We start from the raw sequence: 25892 nt of genomic DNA, 5'->3' as shown, positions 1-25892 counted from the left end.
CTCTGTTCTGATTATCACGGTCGTTGTGTCTGCTGTTATTGCGATCGTCGCGGTTGTCACGGTGGCGACTGTTGCGGTCGCCACAGTCACCGATGTTGCGGTCATCACGATCGTGGTGGTAGCGGTTGAGGTCATCGTTTCAGCGATCATCACGATTGCGGTAGTCGTGTTTTTTGTTATCCCGATGGTAGTCATTGTGGTGTGGTCGCTTGTACTCCACTCAGGTGCCGAGCTCTTTCTTCAGGACTGTGCAATCCCAGAGAGTGTGATGTGCATCCTTGTGGAAGGGGCACGGAGCACTAAGGGTTCCATCAAATTCTTCCTGGATGAAAGTGGTCAGCCTGGTGGGATCGTGTTCAGCAGCGTAGACCTCTGGGGCCCATTTTCAAAGTCGGGCTCCGAGCATGCTTGGGGTTCATCGTGGATTGGCTGATCGTAGTCGTCAGTCGGGCGGTGCTTGATGTTCTGGAACTGAACTTTTGCCGCCTTCTCTATGTCTACTTGTCTGTTGACATCTTCCATCATCTGCCCGACCGTCTTTGAGGCGGCCTCATACAACCTGCAGAACATGGGGCAATTCATCAAGCCGGAGCAAAAAATACCAGATGATGTCACGGTCTTTGATGCCAGCCAGCCTGTTCCGGTTCTCGAAGAAGTGGTTGATGTATTCTTGAATAGTTTCGCCTATCCTTTGGCAGACTTGGCCAAGTTTCTCCCTGTTACCAGGTTGGCTGTAGGTGGCCTGGTAATTCTGGGTGAAAGCTCTAGCGAGCTGACCTCAACTATCAATGTTGTTCGGAGGGAGATTCTCCAACCACAGGAGCAGCCATCTGGTCGCAGGTGCCATTGGCAGCTCTCACCGTGGTACTGTATGTCTTGAGCCAGATGGTGGGGTCAGAGCGGCCATCATACTTTTCATTGATGGCTGGCTTGAATGTGGCTAGCCAATCAACAGCCCTGAGGCGTGGTGTGAAAGTAGAGAAGCCGTCGATCACCATGTCATCGTATTCATCGTCAAGGTAGTCTTGGACGGGTGGTGCCCTGTGGCGTCCACCGTAGTTGCATCTGGGCGGGTAGTAGGTGTCTTCGGGAGCGCTGTACATGTAGTCGTAGTCATGACTCGGCGGGTTGTAGGCGTCTTCAGGGGCACCGTACGCACTGTCGTAGTCGGCGCGGTGGTGCATCTCATCTTCCTGGCGACAACGGTCCTCGCGCTCTGCATCGGGGTTGGGCACAGGAGCATCATAGTCACGATTATACTCGATGCGGTGGCAGAGCTCATTCTCGTCATGCTCGTTGTGGTAATTATTGAGATCAGCGCGGATGTCATGATTCTGATGAAGGTCACGTAGCTCATCACGAAGATCACGTTGCCGTTCCAGTCGGCCACGGTCATCATCATTGCCTCTACCGCCACGGGTTGGCGTTGATGTTGGTAGGTGGATTTGCGGGTTGGATGGCATTTTGCTCCACGTCCTCTTTGCAGATTGGCTCCATCCGACCACCTGCATGGTCACCTCAGTGGTGGTCGGATCTGCTATGCCCAGACCTGCTTCGAGAGTGCTGGGAAGAAGTGGACCAAGAATGTGCAAGTCGGTTGTTTGTCTGCTCCTCGATTTGGGTGCTGGCGACTTGGAGTCGCACCTGAATCCGTCGCATTTGGTCTGAATCTAGAAAATTTTCCAGCTCAGCAAAGGCAGCGCCTAGGTTGGCCTAGGGTGTGACGAAGATGTTGTGGTCAGCCTGCTCGAGGTCGGCTAGTAGATTGCGGGTGTGTACAGGATGCATGCGTCTTTCCCGAGCGCCACCTTGGTCAGCGTTGTCGTTGTCACTTCGCGGCTGCTGGTGCTGGTCGCCTACTACATCTGCGTTAGCAACAGGTTGCTGCTGGGCATCGGGTTGCTCCTGTTGGCATCGCGCTGTGCGGTTTTGGTTCCTGGCATTACGACCTTCTTGTTGAGATTCTGTTTCACCATCATGGGGTGGTTCGTCAGCGGAGACCATGAAAGGTTCCCGATCTGGCATCGAATTTCTCTCATCATCACTTCCGTAGGGATTTGGCATCAGGACGATGCGAGGCACCTGGAATTCACCACAGTTCGGAAACTGGGCAGGTTCGGGTGGGTCTCTAGATTGGATCTGGAAAAACTAATCAAGCTTAGTGGAGTACCCGGCCGCCAAGTTCTGCAGACTGAAAGAGACGTGGGACGAACCTTGCGTCGGCCTTGTTGAGCGTAGCACCACCTCGGATAATTCTATGCACTCAGCAATAGTGGTGCTGATGCGATCTAGCCCCGCGATCAGGTTGGACAGCATGGGTGGGCGGGCACCAACGAGTAGATCTGGAACCTTCTCGGAGGAAGAAAGTTCGCCGACTTGCTAGGCAAGCGGCATGATGATCTTTGAGTAGAGAACTTGTCCCACTGGAACAGGTCCAACAGAAGCCGAGCTGGTGCTGGACGCCGAGTCGGAGGAAGTTGCTGAGTCGACGAAAGAAGAGGTCAGATCAAGATCCACCGGCATCCTCCCGAATTGAATCTGGACCGGGTTGGCAAGGAAGTCCTTCATACTCTCAGGAAAAACAACACCGGGACAGGATGCCATCGAGGTCACCTAAAGGATCTCACAACCACCCCTACCTGGCGCGCCAACTGTCGGATTTATAAGCCCGGCAGTCCACTAGGGGGTTACCTAAGTGGTCTATTTGTAGGTGAGGGTGATTGCAAAACCAAGAATTCGAAGGTGGTTGTGAGAACACGAAGGGGACACAAGGGTTTTAGATAGGTTCGGGCCTCGGAGAGTAATACCCTACGTCCTGTATGCGTGAATTGTATTGCTTCATATGAGAAGAGTTATCCTCGGGGGGTGCCCTTGGTCGCCTTATATAGGTTGACGACCAAGGATTACAAGTCAGTTTGAATCTAATCTACTCGGTATTTACATGGAAAGCAATCTGAGTCGGACTACAAAATGTGTCCCACGTTATTCGGGCAGATTTGGACTGTCTAGTTGCCTTGACGTGTACTCCAAGTAACTTTTATGTCCTCGGCCCGCACGCCCTGGTCGGGCAGGTCCACTTGTCAGGTCCAGCCAGTATCCAAGTCGGTGGGGACCTGTGGGGTACCCATATCCCTCACCGGGACCCAGGGGAGTACTCTCCCTACGCGGAGACTTGAAGAGATCACTGGGACCCAAGCCGTGGAACTAGCAGCGACTACTCAAGTCCCAATTCGATGATGCAAGTCTTCGCTGCTTCTATAAAACCGTCCCATTAAAAACTTGAGATTCCAGAAAAAAAGTCAGGGACAACCAAGGTTAAACCGGCAAGTGAAGTCGATATCAAAGCCATTGACCTTGAAACTGGTGATAGCTCCAAAAAAGCCCTGATTGGCTCAAGGCTGGATCCTAAATAGGAAACCGCGCTCGTCAGGTTCCTTCGGGTCAAGCGAGACATCTTTGTGTGGAAGCCATCAGATATGCCGGGGGTGCCCAGGGAGTTGATCAAGCACTCACTAAATGTGGATCCAAAAGCTACACCAAAAAGGTGATGACTACACTGTTTCACCCAAGACATAAGAGATGCAACCAAAAACGAGTTGACCAAACTACTCGTGCTGGCTTCATAAAGGAAATCTATCATCCAGAGTGGCTAGCAATTCCCGTCTTAGTGCGAAAGAAAAAGAACAACGAGTGGAGGATGTGTGTCGACTACACAGACCTCAACAAGTACTATCTAAAGGATCCCTTCGGGCTCCCTAGGATTGATCAAGTCATCAACTCGACCGCTGGATGCGCCCTACTCTACTGCCTCGATTGCTACTCGAGGTATCACTGGATAGCTGTCAAGGAAGAAGACCAAATCAAGACCGCGTTCATCACCCTATACGAAGCTTATTCCTACACAACAATGTCCTTCGGGTTGAAGAACGCAGGTGCTTCCTATCAACGGGCAATCAAGGAGTGCTTCAAGAAGCAACTACACTGCAATGTAGAGGCGTACGTGGATGATGTGGTCGTAAAGACCAGAAGTCCAGGTAACTTGATTGTGGATTTGGAAGAAACCTTTGCAAGCCTGTGAGAATTTCGGTGGAAGCTAAACCCAAGAAAGTATGTTTTCGGCGTACTCTCTGGAAAACTACTCGGGTTCATCATCAGTCGCTGAGGGATTGAAGCTAACCCCCGCCATCACCAATTTGCACGCCCCATCGTGCATCAAGGACATCCAGAAGGACTGGATGCATGGAGGCCCTCAACAGATTCATGTTAAGACTTGAAGAATGGGTCTTCAAACTACTCAAGCTGCAAGTCAAATTCCAGTGGACCGAGTGTCGAATTTATAAGCCCGACAGTCCACCAGGGGGTTATCCAAGTGGTTTATTTGTAGGTGAGGGCTCAAAGGTGATCACAAGAACACGAAGGGACACAAGGGTTTTAGGCAGGTTCAGGCCTTCGAGAAGTAATACCCTACGTCCTGTATTTTGGTTGATTTAATTGCTTAATGGTTTGATGGGATCTGGGATTGGATTGCCCTTGGGAGGCTCCCTTGGCCGCTTATATAGGTTGACGACCAAGAGTTACAAGTTGGTTTGAATCTAATCTACTCGGTTGTTACATGCAGAGTAACCTGAGTCGGACTACAGTACGCGTTCCACGATATCTGAGTAGATTTGAACTGTCTAGTAGCCTTGGCGTGTACTTCAAGTATCTTCATATCCTCGGCCAGCACGCCCTGGTCAGACGGGCCCACTTGTTAGGTCCGACCAGTATCTTGGTCGGTAGGGACCCATAGGGTACCCATATCCCTCACCGAGGAGGCGACCCAAGCCTTGCAACAGTTGAAGGACTTCCTATCAAAGCCACTGATCCTCACGGCGCCAAACTCCAATGAAGATTTCCTGCTTTACATCGCTGCGACTACCAATGTCGTCAGCACGACGATCGTGGTTGAAAGACCAGAACCAGGCCATGTATACAATGTACAGAGGCCCATCTACTTCGCGAGCAAGGTGTTGTCAGATTCCAAAACCAGGTACCCACCAGTCCAAAAATTGCTATAAGCAATACTACTCACCTTGCGGAAGCTACGACACTACTTCCAGGAACACAATTTCTCCATCGTCACAGATTTCCCCTTAGGAGAAATTCTCCACAATTGAGCTGCAACAGGAAGGATATCCAAGTGGGCGGTAGAACTCGGAGCATTGTCCCTGGAATTCAAGTTGAGGACTGCCATCAAATCCTAGGCACTAGTCGATTTCATGGTAGAGTGGCGGGAAAATCAAGTACCAACACCAGCAGAACGCTCAGAGCATTAGGTTATGTACTTCAATGGATCACTCAAGCTTGAGGGCGCCGGTGCAAGAGTACTCTTAATATCTCCCAAGGGCGAACAACTCAAATATATCTTGCAAATATTCTGGGAGGTATCCAACAATGATGCTGAATATGAAGCGCTTCTACATGGGCTCCGCCTGGTAGTCTCGCAGGGAATCAAGCGATTATTGGTCTACGACGACTCGCTAGTAGTAATTAATCAAGTCAACGACGAGTGGGATCACCATAAGGACAACATGGATGTGTACTGCCTGGAAGTACGCAAGTTAGAAAACAAGATCTCCGATCTGGAGTTCCACCACGTGGCTCATGACAACAACGTAGCCGCGAATGTCTTATCCAAGCTTGGATCTACTCGTGCTCAAGTTCGAGCTGGGGTCTTTGTCCATGAACTACACAAGCCATCCATAGCGGAGCCGGCGCCTTCAAAAACCACCAATTGAGGTCACGATGCACCAGACCGGGAGGTTATGATGATCAATGTAGATTGGAAAACCCCCTTCCTCGATTACATCAAGAAGCACAAGTTACATTCACACAAAACAGAAGTTGAGCAAGTCTCACGATGCAGCAAGAACTACATTCTTGTCGGGGACAAGCTCTATAGAAGAGGCGCATCAGCAGGAGTACTCATGAAGTGCGTCTCGCGACAAGATGGCAAGGACATACTCAAGGAAATCCTACGACAACCATGCATCCTCACGAATGATCATGGACAAGGCTTTCAGGATAGGGTTCTATTGGCCTATAGCTCTCGCTGATACCGAAGAACTAGTCTGCCAATACCAAGGGTGTCAATTCTTCACTACGCAACAACACGTCCCTGCCTACAAGTTAATCACTATACCACCCTCCTGGCCCTTCGCATGCCGGGGGCTAGAAATGATTAGCCCATTGCCTATGGCGTCTGGAGGATTCAGCCGAGTACTGTTGGTGATCTACAAGTTCACTAAGTGGATCGAGGTGAAGCTAGTAACCTGCCCCAAGGCAGACAAGGTACTCGACTCCCTTGATGAAATCATCCATCGCTATGCCTTCCCCAATCCCATTATCACAAACCTGGGCTCCAATTTCAACAACCACGAGTTCTATGAATATTGAGAGAACAACGGGATCGACATCCGATATGTCTCTGTCTCTCATCCGCGAGCCAATGGCCAGGTTGAGCATGCCAACGGGATGTTATTGGAGGCTCTCAAGAAAAGACTACATGACATTGGAAACACCAAAAGGGGCATGTGGCTTAAGGAACTACACAATATCCTCTAGAGGCTTCGCACTCAGCTATGGAAGTCTATAGGGTACTCACCCTACTTCCTGGTCTACGGATCAGAAGCTATCCTCCCAGGTGACGTCATGTGGAAATCTCTAGTAGTCGAGCAGTATGAGGAGGGCACAACAGAAGAAACAAGACATGTAGACTTAGATAGCCTCGAAGAAGCTCACTGTGCAGCACTCGTCTAGTGAGCAAGATACCTTGAAGGAATCCGCTGCTATCACGATCGCAACGTCAATGAACATTCATTCAATGTAGGCAATATGATCCTCAAGCGTATCCAAGACACCAAAACCTCCAAGGTCACTGAACCTGGGTCGTATAGGCTCCAAAACCTCTCTGATGAAAATGTCAACAGCTCGTGGAACACTAAGCAACTTTGTCGATTCTACCCTTAGTTTACATAATCATGTAAATTGGTCATCGACCCCAGTTGTATAATTACAATTTAATAAAGCCGATTTATTTTTTGTTGTAAAACGACTACAGATTTCTGCCTGATTACGACTTGCAAAAACAAGTCCGCAGAGCTATTCAGCTCCCCGGGTACTATTGCCCAACTCACAGCTTGTAATCACAAGCCTGTACAAAACTACTCAGCTTCTAACGCAACATTGCCTACATGCAGCTTGTAATTACAAGTCTGCAGAAGTATTTTGCGAGTTATTCAACTCATTGGACAAGTCTGTCCTCTCATCGTCTTTCAGAAAAGAAGCTATCAGGAAGTTCGGAGTTATTTAGACTACCCGAGCTTTTCTAGACAAGTCTATCTAGCCACAACTTGTAATAACAAGTCTGTAGTTCCAGGATTTCAAGAGCACAACATCTGAACAACCCAATGAGGTTGCAAATATAGGATCTAGCTGATGAAATCCTAAAGGGTCTACTTTTTTAAGAAGTATGACTACCTAGATACCCTGAGTACTCGCACTCCGCAGAAAGGAGTTGCATCCTAAACGTACTCTACATCGTGTATCAGAGGAGCCTCATAAGTGTAGCCTTGTGTGCAGACACTCACGACAACCTTACGAGCATCCATTAGGATGTTCGTGAGATGCTCTAAAGAAAAACAAGTTGACACCAATAAATTTACAATAAGACTTCAAATAATTTACATTTCATCCATATCATGTTTATATTACAACGAGCTAACGTTCACTTATTACATAAGACCACTCAAGGTTTAACTGACTAGCTACTTCCATTGCAGTAGGAGCCACCTCCTGTAGGTACTGCTCGAACTGCTCATCAGAGCAGTCTTCTGCGATCCCTTCCACAACGGGAGCTAGGTCCGCTCGCAAATAAAAGGATTTCACAAAGCCAATAACTGCTTGGAGACTGACTCGGCTATCTTCTGGACATAGCCAGTAATCTTGTCAGGCACCTCCTCGAGTATTTCTGACAGAGGGCGGGGCTCCACACCTTCGGCTGGGGACTCCACCATATCAGCAATAAGCTAAGCGGCTTCAATTAGCTCCTTTAGAGCGAGCTTTGTGGCCTCCAGCTCAACCTCACGCTCTCGGAGGGTCTTCATGGTGTTCTCCAAGTCGACTTCTCCATTTGCGCGCATCTTCTGCTCCTTCTCCAAGCGGTGCTCCAAGTTCTCATACAAAGCAGATAATTTATCGTGCTGTTCCATCACCCTATACTAGGAGTTCTGCCAATCAGTGGCTCGGCCTTGGAGATCTTCATTTATCTTCTCGAGCGCTACAAGAAAACACAAAGGGAATTCAGCACTATCAAGCAAAATCAGTACTTGATGACTAATGGGGGAAGACCAGTTACCTTTCAGTTGATGCTTCAAAGCCTTGTTGCGCTTCCGGAGGCAGTCTTTCCTCCTCGAACTGTTGCACAGCATTGCAGTACTCGGCGGCTTGGCCGTCATATTTCATTAGCATCCAGGAGGAGTACTCCCACTCCCTGGCAAGTTCTTGCTCGAGTGCCTGAGCTCGCATAATGATGTCTCCATAGCCCTAGAGCATCTTTGACTTCTGTCGTGAACGTTTGATTAGATCTTGCAAACCAGAGCAAAGTACTCGTGTCAAGATACGAGTACTAATTTCACGTTGTGGACAAAGTAGAAGGAAGCTTACCGCCACATATTCGCCTACACGGTGGTACATCTCCATCATCGTGACTTCCCTCTCTATGGTGAGTAGCAGGTCGGCGATGAGTTGGATGTCTTCCAGGTTCACCCCCTTAGCTATCCATGGTTCCTCGTGCTCTTCGACGATTGTTGCACCAAGCGGAACCAAGGCGCGGCTGGTCGACAGACCCACCTTGGAGGGCGGGATGGAGGCCAAGACTTCCAGCACCCTGGTAGCTTCAGCCTCTACCTTTGGCTCGGGCGCTACAAGTGTAGCCACAACACCAAAAGTAGTCGCCTCTGCAACTTCGATCTCTATCCTCGACTCAGGGGCTACAAGAGTAGTCACAACACTGGAGGTAGTCGCCGCTATAGCTTCTGCTACTAATAGCTCGGGGGCTGGCACTAAAGCATCACTTAGCGAAGTAATTACATCTTGCATTAATGCGGGAACAAGGGATACCACACCTGGATTCATTGCCAGAGCACGTTGATCTTCTGGTGGTAGACTTCTAGGCGCTGGGATGAGGTCTTGGGCCGATGGCTACTACCATCGGTCGTAGACTTCGTGCTCGAGCCTCCAATCTGCACGCTGGAAGATTTCCTACAAAAGACAAGTGTTAGAAGACATACTACAAGGCAATATCAAACTACAATTAGTACTTGAATGAAGTACAAGTACTTACTTTGATGACCTCTTCACCTTCAAAGAAGGCTTCCCTGACATGCGCATAGGCTTGACGGACGGCGACGGCTTCTTTGGTGTGGCTTGTTGGATCACAGTCTGATCCTTGGCAGCCTTGGTCGTTATCTCCGTCTCTTGGGTAGATTGTGTGCTGATATGGTTGACCCTAGCAATGGGAGGTTCTTCGTCATCTTCGATCTTGATTACCTCCTCAATTGCTGGCAGCTGCTGCTACACAACTTCAATAGTCATCCTCTTCGCCTCAGTTACCTCCCCGACTATCTGCAATCCACCAATGTCGTATTGAGTAGACATGGTGGTAAGGGATTTACTTACAAGTACTTGATCCTTAAGATTTTGTCCTTCTTCAAAAGTTATTACCGGTGGAGGCACATTCTCGGCGGTGAGAGGCTTCTTCTCTGCACGCTTCGCAGCTACGGTGCGCTTCTTCTTCAGCGGCAACGCTAGTCCAGCCTCCAGATCATCCTCAGTCGCACGCTTCGATGACCCAGAGGAAGATCCAGCATTGTTTGATGGCCGGGCCTTGAGCACAAACTCTTGACTAGCTTCAAAGTTGGAGTTGCTGAAGGACTCGAAATCATCTAACTCCTCCTCCTCGACTGGTCCCTGTACACTTGCAACCGTGTGTACGCACTGAGCAGCGTCAAAGCCATCTTATCCGGGAGGAGGTGGAGTGGAGCAGAATAAGTATACATCTTCCTACATGAGAAGACAAGTCAGAACATCAACAAATACAACAATCAGTACACGGGGGTTGCGGCCACGGGTACTTACATTGTTTGGTGGGTTGGTGGCGCAGTACTCCTGCACAATCGTTAGGATCTCACTTGCATGCTTGAAAAGGTGCCTCACCTGCGCCATGACTTCATTCACACTAAGATCTTCTGGAGATAGCCGGGATGGGTCATCGGGACCCGAGTAGTCGTAGCCCTATGTGCACCGGAGTTGCAGGGGTTGAATCCACCTCTTCATGAAAATGAAGGCTACCCTAACTCCTATCAGTCCTTGTTGTTTGAGCTTGGCGATTCTATCAAGGAGCTCAGGTAGCTGCAAGCAGTCCCTGTGTGAAAGCTCATCCAACCACCTATTATTCCAGATTGGACGGTGGCCTGTTAGCTTTGGGAGCTTGGGCTCGTGGTTGCCAATGTAGCACCACCTTTGCTTCCATCCAGAGTGGGAGTCAATTAACTCATAATCCAAATATAGGCCCTTGACCTTCTCCCTCATCTAGATCCCCGCCCCTCCAACTACTTCTGTATGTTCCCTCTTGGGCTGGGGCTTGACACGGAATTTTTTTTGGAACAATTGGAAATGTGGATGGATCCCCAAGAAGGCTTCACACAGATGAACAAATATGGCAGCATGTAAGATACTACTGGGGTTGAGGTGCACCATTTCTATCTTATACTAGTTGAGGAGACCTCGGAAGAAATCCGATGCTAGCAATGCTAATCTCCGCTCAATGAAGTGGGGAAAGATTACTGTCTCATTGGCATACGTCTAAAACGGCCAAGGGTTGCCGAATGCACTCCTCCATTTGATCACATCCTTGCCCTGGAGAAGATTGGCTGCTACCAGTGCCTTGATGTCCTCTTCCTTCAACACAGACTTCTTCCAAGCGCAAGCTGGAAATGGCGGGGCCGTCTGGTCAGTCTTGTCGTATTTGGGAGCCAACAACTGAATCTTCTTCTTCTTTTCTACCTTCTTCCCGCCTTTCGCTGCCTTGCTTGAAGTCGCCTTCTTTCCCATCCATGCTGCCATGAGGGTCTTCTTGCTCATGCGCTCGGGGGCTAAGTGATGGGGGACGGTAGTGCTCGAGCTACAGGATCAGGCAGCGGCAACGCTAGGGCTACAATATGGAAGTTGAAAGAGTAGATGGCACAGGTGAAACAGAAGGAAAGTTTTCCTCTGTTATTTATAACCACAGCGTAGTTAAAATAGTAGGGAGATTACTGGGAATATTCCATTTTTAAAATGCCAGAGGATTTTGCACCTGGCTGATAGTTTCTAATATTTTCGGAAGAGATAAGGTTACCGATGGCGAACGGTCACGTTGATCAGAGGTTGACCCTTATACCCAAACTAGTCGTGTAACAGCTTAGGGGCTGTGTGCCACTTGCCCATCAGCTAAAAAGTTTTTTTGGATTTTTAAGCAAAAAGAGATGCAAAATTACAAATTGACCCTTAGCCTGATTCTTTGATTCAAACCAAGGCTCGGGGGCTACTCCATATGGAGTGCGACTTTTGTCGCACTTCCATATAAAAATTCAAGATTGAAGATTCAAGATCAAGTTAAATGAGGCTTGAGCATATTGTAGCCACATGGCAGTGCTCGAGTACATTTGAAGACTCAATCCGATGGAGTACTTGAAGAGCACCAAAAACTAGTCGGAGAAGCCTACAAAAGTACTCGGAACTGCTGCATTCGACTAAAAAGTACTTGGGGGTTTGTCGTACATACATATATGGATCCACCAGAAGGTTTGGACAGTCCTAGATATAGGGCTGGACACCGAGACGTGTCAGACATGGAAACTATGGTGCAGGACAGCGTGGTCTACGTGGCAAGATAGGAACTAGTCGAGGATTAGGAAACTACTTGTAGCAATTAGAGGACTCACTGGTCGAATCAAACTAGTATTCTTGTAAACAACCAACTTGTAACCCTACCCCCAGCAATATAAGGCAAGGTAGGGACCCCTCCAGAGCAATTCAATACAACCAACACACAGGGCGTAGGGTATTATACAATCTAGCGGCCCAAACCTATCTAAATCGTGTGTTCGAGTTCACTTTGACTTCCTGATCTCGGCAAGCCCCACGCACTAAACACTACCTTGGGCAGCCCCCTCGGTAGGTTGTCGGGTCTAAACACTGACACATATAAAACTAAATTTCCGATCCAAGATGCTACTAAAAAGTAATTAACAACATATATTTCTCAACATGCAATACAAATTTCTCAATATCCAACACATTTTTATTTTTAAATACGATAATATGATATTATTATTATGAAGGACAAAATTATATTTATTTGACCTCTGATTTTCTCTATCCTCAAAAGTAAAAAATCTCTATTCTATGTATAAATAAAAAACTCTCCATCCTCTTCATTCTAAAAAATCACAAATTTCTCTAGCTACAAAGCATAAAACATAGAATACTAACCATGAAAGGAGGAAGGATGAAGTTGCTAACATTTAGAATAGTTGGATGAGTGAAATTCCCACAAATCGTTGAAAAAATGGGCAGCACCTCCCCTAAGTCGCCATGGGAATGAAGAAGCAGCGTGATTTATAGGGTGTATGTTAGTACTGTTTTGTTGGCCGATCCGGTACTAAATAGTTAGTACCGATTGGAGGTTCTAACCGGTACTAACGTGCATGAACACTATTTAGTACTGGCTCGACCCACTAGCCGATACTAAATGGCTTTCAAAGGAATCTAGCTGTTGGCCACCCGGTCCCTGTACCGCCATTTAGTACCGGCTAGATCCCAATAGGTACTAAAGGGGATCCGGTGGTACTGTGCATGACAACCGGTACTAATTCCACGTGTTAGTACCAAACCTAAAGCCAGCTAGTACTAACGCCATCGATGATGAATGCTCACTTCTCCATCAGTGTAAAGACCACGGGTTACTTCGACATATCTAACGTCGCTAAGTGCCATTGTGCTGTGCTGTGGGTGGATTGCTAAGCTAGCAGTAGCAGAGGTGAAAACCGTATTATCTGGCATGTCAACAAGTCTAGGAATATATAGTCGCCATCAGGGCTATTGCCCTTCGTGATGGAATCAAAGAAAGTCAGCCACGATGCCAACCAATCTGCATGGTGCAAATAATATTGACATCAGCTTACCTGTCACAGTTAACAGGAAGTATAATTGAGCATCTCAATCGTTGCACAGCTTGAAATGACTAATGATTTATATATATATGTATATACGAGTTTTGTCCAATCGACACAGACACGGTACCAATCCCAAGCGTGGAGTAGTACATTATGTTTGTCTAATAATTGCATTGGTTTTATGATGCACAATAGGAAACTATGATGTAAGGATGCTACCTAAGAGGAGGATCAAATTACTGAATTAGGGATTTCTAAACTTAATCAACTCAAAAAACAAACTCAACCTGCAGGTAAGACAGCCTCGGGCATTTTGCTAAGAAGAGAAGACATTTTTATGTAGGTCAAGAAAACCCCACGAAAACCCCCTGCCCACCCTTACACAGCGGCACCGTAGTCCATGTGAGACGACCAACAACCTAAACCCGACCTTAGATCTATGCTTTTGCACGGGACAGACAAGGGGACCTTTTTAACCCGAACATGAAATTTGCTCCCATGGGGAGTCGAACATAGAAGCTGAGGAGTGCTACAAGAGCCACCTAACCAACTCAGTTAGAAGGCTGCCATTCGCATAATCAGCTCAACACAAACTAAAGACTAAAAATATGTACTAGACTTTCTAGTGTGTACTCAATTGCAATAATCCTTTGCACCTTAGGAACCAATAATACTTAAGCTGTTGGTGGCAGTTCGAGGAAATTGCTTTCTTGATATATGCACTACTACAAAAATGCTTTTAGGGGCGGTTAAAAGGGGTTTTCGGGGACTGATGCGTTACCCGCTCCTGCTTTTCGCAGCTACAAATAGTTGTTTGTAGGAGCGGGTAACTGCCCCGCCCCTGTAAAGCATTTCCAGGGGCGGGCAAGGGAAGGGTGACCCGCTCCTACAAATGCCATTTTCAGGAGCAGGTCGTCGCCTCACTCACCCCTAGTAATCGATTAAAAAACAAAAAAAATAAAAAAAGAAAAAAATGGTAGTGGAGTCGTGTCCCAACCGTCCGCCGGCCACTACGAGCTCCGGGCGGGAGCCGCGCCCCCGCTGGCCAGCAGCCCTTGCGTCGAGCCGCGGCATCGTGGGCCACCATCCCCGTGCGCCACCGCGCCGCTGCCGGCCACTAGGCTAACCCGTGGTGCCGGCACGCGCCGCCAGCTGGTGGTCTCGTGGGCTGTCGTGAGCTCCCCTCAGGTGGCCTGCGCCGCCGTCGGCCTATCGTTGCCCCAGGCTGGGGCCACCGTGCCCCCGCGTTGTGCCACCAACTGGTGGCCCTGTGCACTACGACAACCTCCTGCAGGGAGGCTGCACCCCCACCGGGCGACCATTGCCCCAAGTTGGGGCCGACGCGCCCCCGGGCCACCACGCGCCGGGCCAGCTGCCAGCTGTCGCCCTGTGTCTCCACCAGCCCGTTGTGAGAGGAGGGAAGGAGGGAGTGAGAGAGGGGAAAGTGGATGGGTGAGTGGAGAACATAAGGGAGAGAGAACACAGAGAGGGAAGGTGGAGGCGTCAGCCAATCTGAGGCCTCAATTTTGGAGGTTTGAATCGCTGATGTGGCACATTGTGTTTCTTTTATGTACTTCAAATGATTTTTTGACGTATTAAATGATCTCAAATAAAAAACTTGTCAACTACAAAGTTTCAAATCTCTCTAAGGTCTACAATCTTGATACAAAGTTTGTATTCATCCGAGATCGTATGCAAAATCTTATATTCAAAAAATAGAATCGTTAAACTTAATCCTTCTAATCCTTAGCATTAAATGAAAAACTTTGTATGTTTGTGACCACTAAATAATCTCAAATGAAAAACATGTCAACTACAAAATTTTAGATCTTGTTGAGATCTACCACTTTGATATAGAGTTTTTTTACATCCGAGGTCATTTGAAAAATTTTAAAATTCAAGATTTCAAAATTAGAGAGCTTAGAATGACTTTTTGAACTACTAAATGATTTCAAATGAAAAAGTTGTCAACTATAAAGCTTTAGATCTGATATAAGTCCACAACTTTGATATAAAGTTTGTTTTCATCCCAGACCGTATGAAAAAGTTTGTATTCAAAAAAATACATCCTTTAAACTTAATCTTTCCAATCCTTAACATCAAATGAAAAACTTGTATGCTTGTGATCACATATACATATACTCACATACTCTTGCATATGCTCATTTATTTACTCATATATATTTAGATTTCATCAAGAGTTCCAACTTTCATATAAGCTTCTTCTCTATATCCAAAGTCATTTGAAAAATTCAAAAATTTTAGATTTCAAACTAGAGAACGTATAATAACATTTTGAAGTACTAAACAATCTTAAATTGAAAAATTATCTAACTTCAAAGTTTTAGATCTCGTTGAACTCTACAAGTTTGATTTAGAGCTTATCTATAGCCGAAGTCATTTGAAAATTCAAAAATTTTAGATTTCAAAACTAGAGAATGTATAATAACATTTTCAAGTATTAAAAACTCTTAAATTGAAGACTTGTCAACTATAAAGTATTAGATCTCATCGAGCTATATAATTTTTATATAAAATTTGTTTTCATCTGAGATCATATGAAAAAGTTATGAATTTATTTTGATGCGAACATTTCTAGGGGCGGGTCATGGCCATCACCCGTCCCTGGAAAAAGATTTTAGTGGTGGGTCACGGGGCAACCCGCCCTTGGAAAAGGATTTGTAGGGGTGGGCCACGGGGCGATCCGCCATGGAAAAAGATTTTAGAGTCAGGCCACGGGGTGACCCGCCACTAGAGAAGGATTTGCAGGGGCGAGCTATGAGGCAACCCGCCCCTGGAAATGGGGGCTATTTCGCGCTCGAAATAGCCCTGTTTCCAGGGGCGGATCGCCCTGTGGCCCGTCCCTGCCAATGCTTCTCTAGGGCGGGCCAGATGCTATAATAACCTCTTCGTTTTGTAAGTGTGGATGGTAATTTCGCCCGTCCTTAGAATAAAATGGAGCACCCTTACAAATCGTTTTTTATCGTGATGCATATATGTATACAGGGCTGCCGCTCTCCTAAGAGTCCTTGTCTTTTACCGCGCAATGCAAGGATCTCAGCTCCTCAACCGGTATGTGGATCTGCAACAAAATCTTGTTCTAATTAAGCTGCTACGTGCCCAAAAGCACCAAGGAGTTAAAAGTGCAGATTATTCACTTGTTCTAATTTCGCTGTTGTCGTCTAGATCAATGTAAGAAATAGCGGGCTATAGCGGTGCTATAGCGGTTGATGCTAGCTATGCTACAACAGTGTTGTACTAATTAGCGGGCTATAGCGGCGCTACAGTGAGCTATAGCGGAGTTATAGTGGTTGAGCACAGCTCTACGCTAAGTCCCATAACCCGCTATTTTGTACATTGGTCTAGATATATAGATGCACTGGTGGGAATAAACTAGTTCTATTTTAAGTCTTGAATCTGGCGATAATTTTCTTCCATTATCTTCAGCATCTCCGCTTTTAAATACTATTAATTAAGTTAACGATTAAAGAGAAGAGAGCGATGCTGTTTGTGATCGCTCAGTATATATTGAGCTGATCTTGACGATCGAAGCCACGGAGACCTTCAACCACTTCCCTTGGCCATCACATACGTCTAGATGATCCGCCTCATCTTTGGCTAAGTGCCAAAAGGATGTAGTTGGTATATGGCTGTCACGTCATATCTTGGTTGTTCGTAAATTATGATTTAGTTTATTTTAATATTGGTTGTTTGGAAATTATGCTTTAGTTTATTGCGAATACATTTTTGGCCTAGTTATTAGTTTGCAAATCACTAGCATAACCTTTGCTGCATTCTTACATACAGGACTATAAAATTGAAGTATGGAAGGAGGCAAATATGCATGGGGTCCTGGAAGTCATTAGGAATTTGTTATTTGGCCCCGTGATGAATGCTACTGCTCCCTACTCTATGTTGGCAAATCATTTGGCACGGCTCTGGTTCGGCGTACGTGATACCGAGTTTTAGAGTATGTTTTCTTTATCCGCTGTTGCGCATGTATATTGTAGACTCTATGTATAGGCTTTCTGTTTTTGATATAATAGACACCTCTCTTTCTGGTTAGTTTCAAAAAAAAAGTGTAAGCTAGTCGTCTAGATGGATGCACTAGGAATAAACTAGTGATATTTAAGTCATTAATCTTCTGCTAATATTATTTTATTGCCGTCAGCACCTCTGATCTGCTTTGTTATATTAAATTAGTGATTTTTTAGGAACTATTAAATTAGTGATTAAAGAGAAGAGAGCGATATTATTGATGATGAGTACGTATTGAGATGATCGCTCTGGACGATTGGAAGCACAGAGAACACTACCTTCGGCACGCCTCCAACACTTCTCTTGGACATCACAGATGAGCCTCATCTTTGGCTGAAGGGTTTCTTTGCTTGCAAGCCTCAACCTGCCACGCCGCAGGTTGGGCAGCACCACAGCTTGTGGCGTGGGAAATCGGGGCCACGCCGGTGGCGGAAAAATAGGAAGAAAACTGTTGTTTCTCGTTTGGCACTCCAAAGATGAAGAACCAACCAAGCAACGCCCTGGCTTTTTCCGCGGCACCACAACTTAGGCGTGGCGGATAGCGGCGGGGAAACTAGCATCTAAACGCCAAAAGGTTGTACTTGGTATATGGCTGTTAGCTTAGTTTGCAGGTTATTAAGAGCATTAATTATCTTTGCTGCATCCTTACGCTACTTATGCAAATTGGCCAGCATATCTTTTGCGTTTAGATCAGCAAAGATTCCCTTCCGGCCATGTGGGAGGGACGCAATTAATTAATATGGGGTCTTGGAAGTTGCTAGGAATTTGTTATTTTGCCCTGCGTGGTGCATATACTACTTGAGTATTTGATTACCGTCTGCTGCAGTACTAAACTGATGTAAGAGATTCCCAAATTAAAGGATAAGCTTACTCAGTAATGACCCAAATTAAAATACTAGTCATGATATCACCTTAGCTGGGAGTGATAGGTCGTCACAATTTATCTGAACAGACTCAAACTGACTGAGTTTGAACACTGAACATTAAGACTCGTTCAAACTGAGACTTCAGCTATAGTAATCCAACAGAACAAAGTCACTAGTACCCTGACCATGCTATGCTTTAATTTCTGTGGCGGACTTGTTCACTGATGAGCGTTCATGGATAGAGGACAATGATTGATCGGAGGCCTAGAACCGGCATAATAGTGTAGTCGTTGAATCCAGCCTCGAGGAATATCTTCTTCCACTCTTGCTCATCTCGTTCAACCCCACCAATTTTCATGATATCGAAATCACACAAAACCTGTGTCTCTAGAAGCTTGGCATCTGATGACTTGGATCCAACCACAATATCTATGATTATCACCTTTCCTCCTGCATCTCTTGAAGGGATTGCTTGTTTGCAATTCTTCAGTATATTAATACACTCATCATCACCCCAGTCATGCAAAATCCACTGAAACAACAAGCATTAAGTTAATCTCGAATTTATACAGTGATTGTGCGCTATATCTTGACACCTTCACAGTAACGAACATTTATCCTTCTGATCTGTCGATTTCTAAGTGCAAAATAGTAGGTTCGTTTCAAATATTAGAAGGATACTACGGTTAGTTCTAACACAATTTAAAGGATTCATTTAAACTTGTGTATTCTGATAATAAGTTCAGACTTCAAAAAATGCAAAAACAACAAATTAAAATATGTCAAAAGTTAGTTTGATTGATGATTTTAGATTTTTAGCAACATAGGCATGCAATTATTAAATATACTAAACGGAATAGAAAAAGAAATAATAATAGCCAATAGTAATTCATATCAAATACTACATGGTTAAGCGACGAGTTGGCGTAGTACCTTGAGGAAGACAGCATTTGCAGGTGGAATCCTCTGAAACATGTCGCCTGCGACAAACTGCACGTTGCTACCAGATGGAGCCTTGGCGACAACGTGAGGCAGGTCCAGCACGCTGCACTTCAGACTCGGGAACGCCGACGCGATGACGGTGGCGGCTCCGCCAATCCCGCCGGCAACGTCGACCAGCGAGTCGATCCCGCCGAAGACCTCGCCGCACTCCTTCAAGACGACCCGCATCAGGATGCGGCTGTCCGCGGCCATGGCGTCGTTGACGGACGCGTTCAGTGCGTCGTCGCGCCCGGACACCTCCCACAGGGTCTCGCCGTGCATCAGGGCGAATGGACAGGGGCCGTGCTGCTCGCCGTCGTGCCGGAACCACGCGGTGAGCCCCATGCTGAGCACCGAGTCGCGGAAGGGATTGAGCACGTGGTTGAGCACCGGAGACAAGGTCACCGTCGAGCCCTCGCCGCCGCCGTTGTCGTTGTTGCTGGTGAGGAGGAGGCGGGAGGCCGTCGTCAGCTTGTAGACAGGCTCGTGCCCGTCGTCTGACGGGGATGCTTGATCTGGTGGCTGGATGGTGAAGGTTCCGGCGAGGGTGAGGACGCGCATGAGGCGGCGGAGGCCGGGAAGCTTGCATTGGCTGATGCCGATCTCCGGGAGTATCTGGGAGAGGGTGGCGGCGCCGCCGTGGTGATGGATGGCGTCGGCGACGCGGAGGTCCAAGGCGACCGCAAGCGCCACGGACTTCATGAAGCTGTAGGTCTGGTTCCAGAGCTCCACCTGGGCTTGGAGCAAGTCGTGACTGTCCTCGCTGAGTGCCATTGTGCTGTGCTGTGCGTTGATACTAATTAATCTAGCAGAGACGAAAGCCGGAGTATTAGCTCGGATCAAAAAGACTAGGAATATATACTGCATGCCCTTGTGATCGATGGATCGGAGTAGAATAGAGTCTGACACCCTACCAGCCAATCAGGAAGCAGGCGGTATGGGCTTGGGAAGTGTTTGGATCCGTGAGTTAAAAGTCTAGTCTATGTCACATCGAATCTTCGGAGTCTAATTAGGAGGACTAAATATGAGTTAATTATAAAACTAATTACACAGATGGAGACTAATTCGCGAGAAAAATTTATTAAGCCTAATTAATTCATGATTAGCACATATTTACTGTAGCATCACATTGTCAAATGTAACACCCAAAATTCCGTCATAAATGCAATGTAAGCAATTTTGGTCTAACTTTTATTCTCTAAGGATTAAATAAATTACTAATATTAAATTAGAGTCTTAAATAAATGAAAGAGCACTCGAATTTAATTTTAGAGGCAACAAGTGCTTGATAGAGTTTTATCTTTCATTTTGGTTTGTTTGAGTGGTGTTTGCAAGTTTAAAAATAATAAAACCCTTTTTCCTCTCCAATCTAATCAAGCAGGTCCAATCTTTCTTCCTCTTTCTTTTGACCCAAACATTTCAGCAGGCCGGTTCCCTTCTTTCTCTCTTTTTCCTCCAACCGGCCCACCTTCTCTTTTTCATGCACCAGCCCAATTTCACCCACCAGCCCAGCTCCTTCTCCCCTCCCACCGACAGATGGAGCCCACTCATCATGGGCATCCCCTTCCTCTGGCTGGGCAAGCCAGGAGCCTGCACGCATGCACAGGTGAAACCCAGCGCCATCGGCCCCCCATCTCCCGGCACCTCTCGGCCTCTCGAGCCCCTCCACGACCTTGCGTCGTCTCCTCTCCCCCACTCCCAGCCTCAAACTGCCGCCCCCTCCTTTCCTCTCCCTGGGAACGGCCACACAAAGCTTCAAGGCCATTAATGGCCGGCCAGCTCTCGATCTCCCCTGGACGCCTCTTCTGCTCCTCCTCGCGCCCTATAAAGCCCCCAAACCTCTCCACCGGAGCTCCCCTTTCCATTAAGAATAAATATAGTCATCGATTATTGATAAAAAGGATGGCACCAGAAGAATGTGCGTGGATTATAGAGTTATTAATGATGTGACTATTAAAAATAAATATCCACTCCCTAGGATTGAAGATCTATTTGATCAGATGAGAGGTGCAAAAGTCTTTTCCAAAATTGACCTGCGATCAGGCTATCATCAGTTGAAGATCCGAGCAGAAGATATTCCCAAGACAGCGTTTACATCCAGATACGGCTTATATGAATACACCGTGATGTCTTTTGGATTGACGAATACCCCAGCATACTTCATGTATTTGATGAACAAGGTGTTTATGGAGTACCTAGATAAGTTTGTGGTAGTGTTCATCGACGATCTTGGTGTTTTCTTGAAATAAAGAAGAGCATGAAGAGCACTTAAGATTAGTGTTACAAAAGCTTCGGGAGAATCAGCTATATGCCAAATTGAGTAAGTGTGAGTTTTGGTTGAAGGAAGTTTCCTTCCTTGGACATGTTATCACTGACGGAGGAATCACAGTAGACCCAAGCAAAGTTCAAGATGTGCTGAATTGGAATCCACCTAAGAATGTGTCCGAAATCAGAAGTTTTCTTTGATTAGCAAGTTATTACCGCCGGCCCCCCATCTCCCGGCGCCTTTCGGCCTCCCGAGCCCCTCCACAACCTCACGTCATCTCCTCTCCCCCACTCCCAGCCTCAAACTGCCGCCCCCTCCTTTCCTCTCCTCGGGAATGGCCGCACAAAGCTTCAAGGTCATTAATGGCCAGCCGGCTCTCGATCTCCCCCGAGCGCCCCTGGGCGCCCCTTCTACTCCTCCTCACGCCCTATAAAGCCCCCAAACCTCTCCACCGGAGCTCCCCTTTCCATTTCGCTGCTTACCCGCTACTCTCTCATGCATTCTTGCCATCGCCGCTCAAGAGCTTCGCGCCACCAGTTCCTGTTTGCCAGCCGAGCCTCTATCTTTCCCTGGCCGTTTTCTTCCACCGGTGAGGCTCCCTCCCTCTCCGCATATCTCTCTCCCTCGCTGGTCCCCTCCCTGCCGTGCCAAGCGCCGGCGAGCCCACCGCTGATGTTGCGCCGCCCCACTGGCCAAACAGGCCTGTGCGAGGCTCTGCCTGCTCAAGAAAGAAGAAAGGGATAAGGCGTTTTGCATTCTAGCCCCTGGAGTTTCTGTTTATTTATGTTCTTATTCCTTGTATCTTGCCAATCTTGCAGAGAAGCCCCTGTAGTTCTTATATATATACTTTCTTTTCAACCCAAGCCATGTAATCTTGCATATCTAACCCTGTACCTTTCTGTATTCGCAAGCACTATTCTCTGAGTCTTGTGAAAAATCCTTGCTAGCCCCTGAAGTATATACTTAATTTTTTTTCACCCCTGAAACTTGTTTACTCCATATCTTCATCATTTTAAATCCGATTTCAGCAATCTTGCGCTCACGCGACCGTCTCTTCATGAACGTTAGTTTTAGGAGTTTGTTTTCAGTCTTTTGTCATGTGTTGGTGTACTATTTTATTTATTGGTTGTTTTGCTTGTGTGATCGTGTAGACGAAGTGCTGTGTAGACGAAGTGCTGTTCGAGGAAGGTCAAGGTCAGGAGCAGCAGCCGTTCAAGGAAGAGTTCAAGTAGTTTGCCGAGGAAGGCAAGTGGATATCTCCCCCTGCATATTCTTTTTCGTCCCAATAATATCATGATAAATCACTTTATTAATTTCTTGTATGTGCATAATTTGATGGGAATGCCTATTAAGGACTTACTTAGTTTCTAATCCTGATCCTTGAACACCTGTTTAATCATGTTGGGTAGAATTGCTTAGTTGCTTAATTTTGGGATGGTAATAATAATTTTGAGAATATTAATCATGACCTTTATTTATGCTATACCTGTGTTAATACAAGATTACTTGATTTAATTGGAACATGGAGAACCACCCAGAAAAATAGCACAACCACAAGGACTATCATGGCTCTGGTCTTGGCTAATTAATTAGAAATTCTAGTTTGAAGCGGTCTTACCGAAAGGGCAAGAGGGGTCGCGGTATATGGGGTACAGCACCCGCTCTCTTGGGGAGTGGGCTTTGCTAAGACACTGTATCTACTAGGGGGCTGTTATATCCTGGTACCGATCCGGAAACCTTAGCGGACTACTTCTTACTAGGGAATCTTTGGAAAGGCCTCGTAGCGTCTCTATGCAATCACACCTCGGAAGTGTGGTATTGTGCCTGGCCCGCACAGCATGGTTGGGTTTAAAGTTCTTTTGAACTTTTACGCGACTTGTGGGTAAAGATGTGCAACCTCTGCAGAGTGTAAAAGTGATATATCAGTCGTGCTCACGGTTAACTCACATGATAATTGAACTTAAAGACGAGAATAAATCGTGGTTCCTTTATCTTTGGGTTAATGTTAATGCTTTATGCCTATGTGGGCTGGTATAAACTTACATCTAGTAAATAGGTGTTGTTAATAACCAACAAAAATGCTAACCGCTTAAAGCCTTTAAGCCTCTCCTTGTGAACCTTGCATGTTTTCCCCACTTGTTGAGTACCAACCATAAGTGTACTCACCCTTGCTCAAATGCTGCTCGGAAGCTTGTGATGACGCGGAATTCTTCGACAACTTCGAGGAGTTCTAGGCGGGCGTTCACCAGTCAAGCCTGTGGAGAAGCTTCGCTGTGTGTGTGCGTGTTAAGTTATCAATGAAGCAGACTTTCATGTCTACCTCTCGAAGTGTAAAAAGTTATCTACTATTTTTTTATTTATGTTTTTGAACATTCTTTGATGTATTCACTTATGAAGTCAACATATATGTGAGAACGGATCCTAGCACACATATACTATGCATTCGGTTTTGTCCAGAAACTGGGTGTGACATCAAATCATGGACTAATTAGGCTTAATAGATTCGTCTCACAAATTAACCTCCATCTATGCAATCGGTTTTGTAATTAGTCTATGTTTAATACTCCTAATTACTATCTAAACATTCGATGTAACAGGAACTTTAGTCCGGACTACGATTATATTAACAGTGGATGCAATCATGATTACCATAATTGCGCGTGTGATATAACTGGTCACCAGATTCCATCATTAAACTAAAGGCAAAGATTTGCACACGTACTATTCTCTTGGTGACTGAAATTTCATTCGCTTGGTGCGAATAGTGAATGTAGCAGCGATGCCATTGTTTCAATGAGGAAGCATGCCTATCAATGGACGGCTGGAAGAGGGTGGGGATCAGGAGGCATATGAGCAGGACGGCATTGGCATGCCAGGAAGAAGCCAAGGGTAGGTATGGAAATGTGAAAATGGATATCCGACATCCATATCCGCTAAAAAGACAATATCGATATTCGTATTTGTATCCGAATTCAATGCGGTACTAAAATGGATACATCTGAATTCGCTTTTCTTGATTTTCTCTATCCGATTCCACATTCGTATTCGACAATATCCGACACTATCCGTATCTGACCATATGAAACTATTAGTTATCCCTATAACTAATAATATATTATGTTAATTTGAATATTAATAATGACAATATATCATTGAAAATGTTCAAAAGTTGTCTTTATACCTAATAATGAATTATATTATTACTAATATTGTATCCATAAAACTATTTAAAATTTATCTGTAATCCAATGTCATTGAATTTAATTATAAATATATATGAATATTAAATTTAGTTTTAAATACTCTAGTTTATCGATTTATAATAAAAACATTTTATAAATTTTTTATTATTCATTGATAAATGTTTATATTTACTGAAATGTATATTTATCCATGTATTAATTTTTTCATAAAGTTCACTATTTTAAATAATTATTAATTAATGTAATATTTTCATGAGCGATCTTTGTTTTCACTAGTTAGGTACTCATACTAGTCTCTACTTATATAAAGATTTTGTTATTAAAAAGCATCAATAAACAAAATAGGTAAATGTTATCTTCAAATCGAGTAAATATCCGATGGATATCCTAATTCGAGACACTCATTTTGTATTCATATTAGAGAACATCCGAATTCGTATTCGTAATCGACCTAAAATGTGGTAAAAATTGCTATCCGGATCCGATACCATGCGGATCCAATCCGCATTCCATCCCTAGACAAGGGTGAGTTGTATCATACTTGCATTTACATAGGATGGCAACCATGAAATTAGAAAAGCAACATGATACAGTGTACTCCCTGCGTGCTAACCAGCTTGTCATAAACGTCATATATTTATGGATGGAGGTAGTACTTGGATAAGCCTAATTTTCTTTCATTGCTTTCAATGTCTCCACTGTGTGGCTACGCTACTACTGGAAAACCGAATTTCCATGTGTGTATTCAATTTCCCTGTGGGTGTGTAAAGAACACATGGGCAATAATCAAACCCACAGGGAAATTTGCCAATGGGTTAATTTGCCCAGCTGCTGCAATGATTTACTGCAGAAAATTTCAGAGTTAGTTTTTACATTGGTTGACTAATACCTTTGATTCACATGTAGGCTGCTGGTTCTCACCACATGTTGGCTGATGGCATTGCTAGCCACAACAGCGAGGCTCTCAACATCGCAAACAGAATGGCAGTGGAAACAATGAAGTGCAACAATGGAAGGCATTCATCTATTTGAAGGTGCCAGACAATTAGATATAAAATGATAGTTGGTAGTTTATCTTGTGAACTGTTGCCTTTTGCGGGGAGGCATGTAACTATTGGCACCAGCATACTTGGACATCTTTTTTGTATGTATGCTATATTTCATACTGAATCAGTGTCACTTGAATAATCATGCATTTGATGTGTCATTTTTTAATTAATTTGCTATAAATGATTCAAATTAAATTTATGAATATCGTTTTGTGGACATCAATTTCTGTGAC

General features: G+C 45.6%; 1 protein-coding gene across 1 annotated transcript; it reads right to left on the bottom strand.

Moving 5' to 3' along the window:
- Positions 1-18148: 18148 nt before the first annotated feature.
- Positions 18149-19980, bottom strand: LOC101754465 (5-pentadecatrienyl resorcinol O-methyltransferase). Its single transcript, XM_004983138.3, has 2 exons — positions 19094-19980; positions 18149-18692 (listed from the first exon to the last, which is right to left on the bottom strand). Exons 1-2 carry the CDS (start codon positions 19913-19915, stop codon positions 18393-18395), a joined length of 1122 nt encoding a protein of 373 aa, XP_004983195.1. The 5' UTR covers positions 19916-19980; the 3' UTR covers positions 18149-18392.
- Positions 19981-25892: the final 5912 nt, after the last annotated feature.

The sequence above is a fragment of the Setaria italica genome, chromosome IX (assembly GCF_000263155.2).
Source record: "Setaria italica strain Yugu1 chromosome IX, Setaria_italica_v2.0, whole genome shotgun sequence".
Classification (NCBI taxonomy): domain Eukaryota; kingdom Viridiplantae; phylum Streptophyta; class Magnoliopsida; order Poales; family Poaceae; genus Setaria; species Setaria italica.
This window is presented reverse-complemented; position numbering and strand designations above follow the sequence as displayed.

What these genes read in the sequence shown, in the direction of transcription:
- LOC101754465 (XM_004983138.3), bottom strand. Translation starts at nt 19,915, where the DNA reads ATGGCACTCAGCGAGGACAGTCACGACTTGCTCCAAGCCCAGGTGGAG. An exon ending in CAAATGCTGTCTTCCTCAAG is followed by an intron (nt 18,693 to 19,093) that starts GTACTACGCCAA and finishes TTGTTGTTTCAG; the next exon opens with TGGATTTTGCATGACTGGGG.